The following is a 2,945-nucleotide window of genomic DNA, read 5'->3' on the forward strand; positions in this document are numbered from 1 at the left end:
GGCTCAGATTAAGCTCTGGCCCGGGAGGAACTGTGGGGGAAACAAGCTCTCTCTTTTGTTGTTGTTTGGAAGCCCCCCCTCCCCAATATTATTTCTCTTGCATTTTGGGATCCGGGAAGTGCAGCTGTTCTTACCATCATCACAAGGATCTCTCTCTCTCTCTCTCATCCTCAGCGGGAAAGGAAGGCACCTGGGGGTCTATGCCTCGCGGCGATTGGCTGAGAGGCGGGGGAGCCGCGGCACGGGATTGGCTGCTCGGGGAGAGGCCGGGCGGGGCGCGGCGGGGCTAGTGCGGCAGCCAGTGCGGAGAGGGGAGCTGCTGAGCGCCGGTTGACCCGAGTCCTCGTCCGTCCTAGCGCGCTTCACTGCGGCTCCTCGAGGTTTCTCCGCAAGCTCCGACTCAGGGCGCCGGCGCAGCTGCTGCGTCCCGCCCCAGCCCATGGCCGGTGCGCCGGGCGCGCCTGGGCAGCAGCTGTAAGCGCTCGGGCGGCGGAGCCAAGGCGACAAGCAGCCGCTCGCAGCAGCAGCAGCAGCAGCAGCAGCCGCCAAGATGGGGACGGTGCTGTCGCTGTCGCCCAGCGCGCCGGGGAAGGGCGGCGGCGTCCTGGCCGAGAAGGCGGCCCCGGGCCGGGCGCACGGCAAGGGCGAGAGCCGCCTGAAGAGGCCGGGCGTGCTGATCTCGGCGCTCACCTGGAAGCGCCTGGTGGCCGCCTCGGCCAAGAAGAAGAAGAACGCCAAGAAGGTGACGCCCAAGCCGGGCTCCGCGGGCGCGCCCGACCCCTTGGTGCAGCAGCGCAACCGCGAGAACGCGCGCAAGTCCCAGCCCGACGGCACCAAGCAGGGGCCCTTGGCCGTGCCGGTGCCCACCGTGCCCGCCTCCGCCCAGGAGGGCGGCAAGCAGCCACCGCCGCCCCCACCCCCGCCGCTGCCCGGCAACCGCGCCCCCGCCTCCTCCGCCGCCCCCGGCTCCCCGCGGCGGGTGATCGTGCAGGCTTCGACGGGCGAGCTGCTCCGCTGCCTGGGGGACTTCGTGTGCCGCCGCTGCTACCGCCTCAAGGAGCTGAGTCCCGGCGAGGTCATCGGCTGGTTCCGCAGCGTGGACCGCTCGCTGCTGCTGCAGGGCTGGCAGGACCAGGGCTTCATCACGCCGGCCAACCTGGTCTTCGTGTACCTGCTGTGCCGCGAGGCGCTGCAGGGCGACCAGGTGGGCAGCCAGGCCGAGCTGCAGGCCTCCTTTCTCACCTGCCTCTACCTGGCCTACTCCTACATGGGCAACGAGATCTCCTACCCGCTCAAGCCCTTTCTGGTGGAGGGCGACAAGGAGCGCTTTTGGGACCGCTGCCTCGCGATCATCCAGGGCCTGAGCGCCAAGATGCTGCAGATCAACGCCGACCCGCACTTCTTCACGCAGGTCTTCCAGGACCTCAAGAACGAGAGCGAGGGTGCGCCGACAAAGGACTCCGGCTCCAACAAACACTGGACTATAAGCCTGGACCGCTAGGAGAGCCCCGACCACCCCCCACACCCGACCCCCGCCATCTCCTCCCTCCACCTTTCCGGACGCACTGCTCCTCGTTCTCTCTCTCTTCTCCCCTCCCAAGCTCTTCTCAGACAGGATTTCACAGGGGCAGGAAAACTCTGGGGAGTTTTGGGATTGGGGAGTTGCTAGGGACATATCCTTTCCCCACCCCATCGTACAGGGTGGAGTGCTGCTCTCCACGAGCCAGTCAGGGTTTTTGGGGGTGGGTGGGTGGGTGAGGACTTGCTGGAGTCCAGTCTTTCCACCCTCCATCTTGTGGGCCACACCCAAAATTACATCAGCCCCTTCCCACAACTGCAGCACCTGAATACTGGGGGATGGGGATGGTGTCTGACCCATGATGTACTGTTGCCTTCTGGCTAGGAGCAGAACTTGCCCCTTCTCTATTACCTTGTCCCAGCTGGGTGCACTTCAGGCCCTGTGGGTGCATCCCGGGAGGGAGGGGCTGTTCTTCCCCTCCTCCTCCTTCCAAATGGGGAGAATTCCTAGACTAATGGGTCAACCTTAGGCATTACGTATTGACAAAGTTCTGCCTTTTGCAGGAAAAAGTAGCTGCTGTGACCTCACCTGTGGAAGCCCCACCAGTGTATCCATGGTTTTGGATCTCTTTGCTGCTACTGTGAATCACAGTACAGCCCAGAGGATTCCGTCTTGTATTTTACTTTTACTTTTCCAGTGAAGCAATTCCTGCATGTTTTTTGCCCTTTCCTGCTGTTTGATGGCTCTGCCATAGTGGTTGTTCTACAAAGTAGATGATGGTTATATACTACTGCTGTCCACCTCTGCAAAGTCAAATGCCTTTCATCATTTCTTTCCCTCCTTCATCGCAGTGGTGGGGATGGGGATGGGGGAGAGTGAGGTGTGTGTATCTGCTTCCAACACTGAAAGGAAGTGCTGGGGAAGCTGTGCTGCTATCCTTCAATGGCCCTTATTTGACCCATTCTCTCCCTGCCGCCTCCTTTCCCCACCTAGTTCCCTCCCATCTGAAGCAGAGGCTAGGAGCTGTCCAGGGTGCTAGCCTCTTAGACCGACATACATTTGCACATTCTCGAAGCTGAAAACAAGCTGTCTCATGGTGTTTGAATGTAACAGAACAATGTTTGACTTACAGGATGTCTGTGCCAATGTTGCTCAAATGTACAATAACATATTGTTTTATATTGTATATTTAAAAGAGATAAAAATAATGAGTCAAAGCGGAGCTTTGGAATCCTTTGATCATTCAGAACCGCAGATGTATGGGAAGAGGAATGCAGAATGCATTGGGACTGGCAAAGAAGGGAGGAGGGAAGAAAAGGATGGCAATTTGTGTTGGGGGGGTTTACGGTCAGCATCAATGGTGCATTAGCCCTTGGCTGATGATTTCCTAAATGGCTGTGTTGGCAGGAGATCCCAGACTTGCTAA

General features: G+C 59.7%; 1 protein-coding gene across 1 annotated transcript; it reads left to right on the forward strand.

Moving 5' to 3' along the window:
- Positions 1 to 204: 204 nt before the first annotated feature.
- Positions 205 to 2,741, forward strand: CDK5R2 (cyclin dependent kinase 5 regulatory subunit 2). Its single transcript, XM_028741839.2, has one exon. The coding sequence runs from the start codon at positions 551 to 553 to the stop codon at positions 1,499 to 1,501; it is 951 nt and encodes a 316-aa protein (XP_028597672.1). The 5' UTR covers positions 205 to 550; the 3' UTR covers positions 1,502 to 2,741.
- Positions 2,742 to 2,945: the final 204 nt, after the last annotated feature.

This window comes from Podarcis muralis, chromosome 1 (genome assembly GCF_964188315.1).
Source record: "Podarcis muralis chromosome 1, rPodMur119.hap1.1, whole genome shotgun sequence".
In the NCBI taxonomy this organism is placed as follows: domain Eukaryota; kingdom Metazoa; phylum Chordata; class Lepidosauria; order Squamata; family Lacertidae; genus Podarcis; species Podarcis muralis.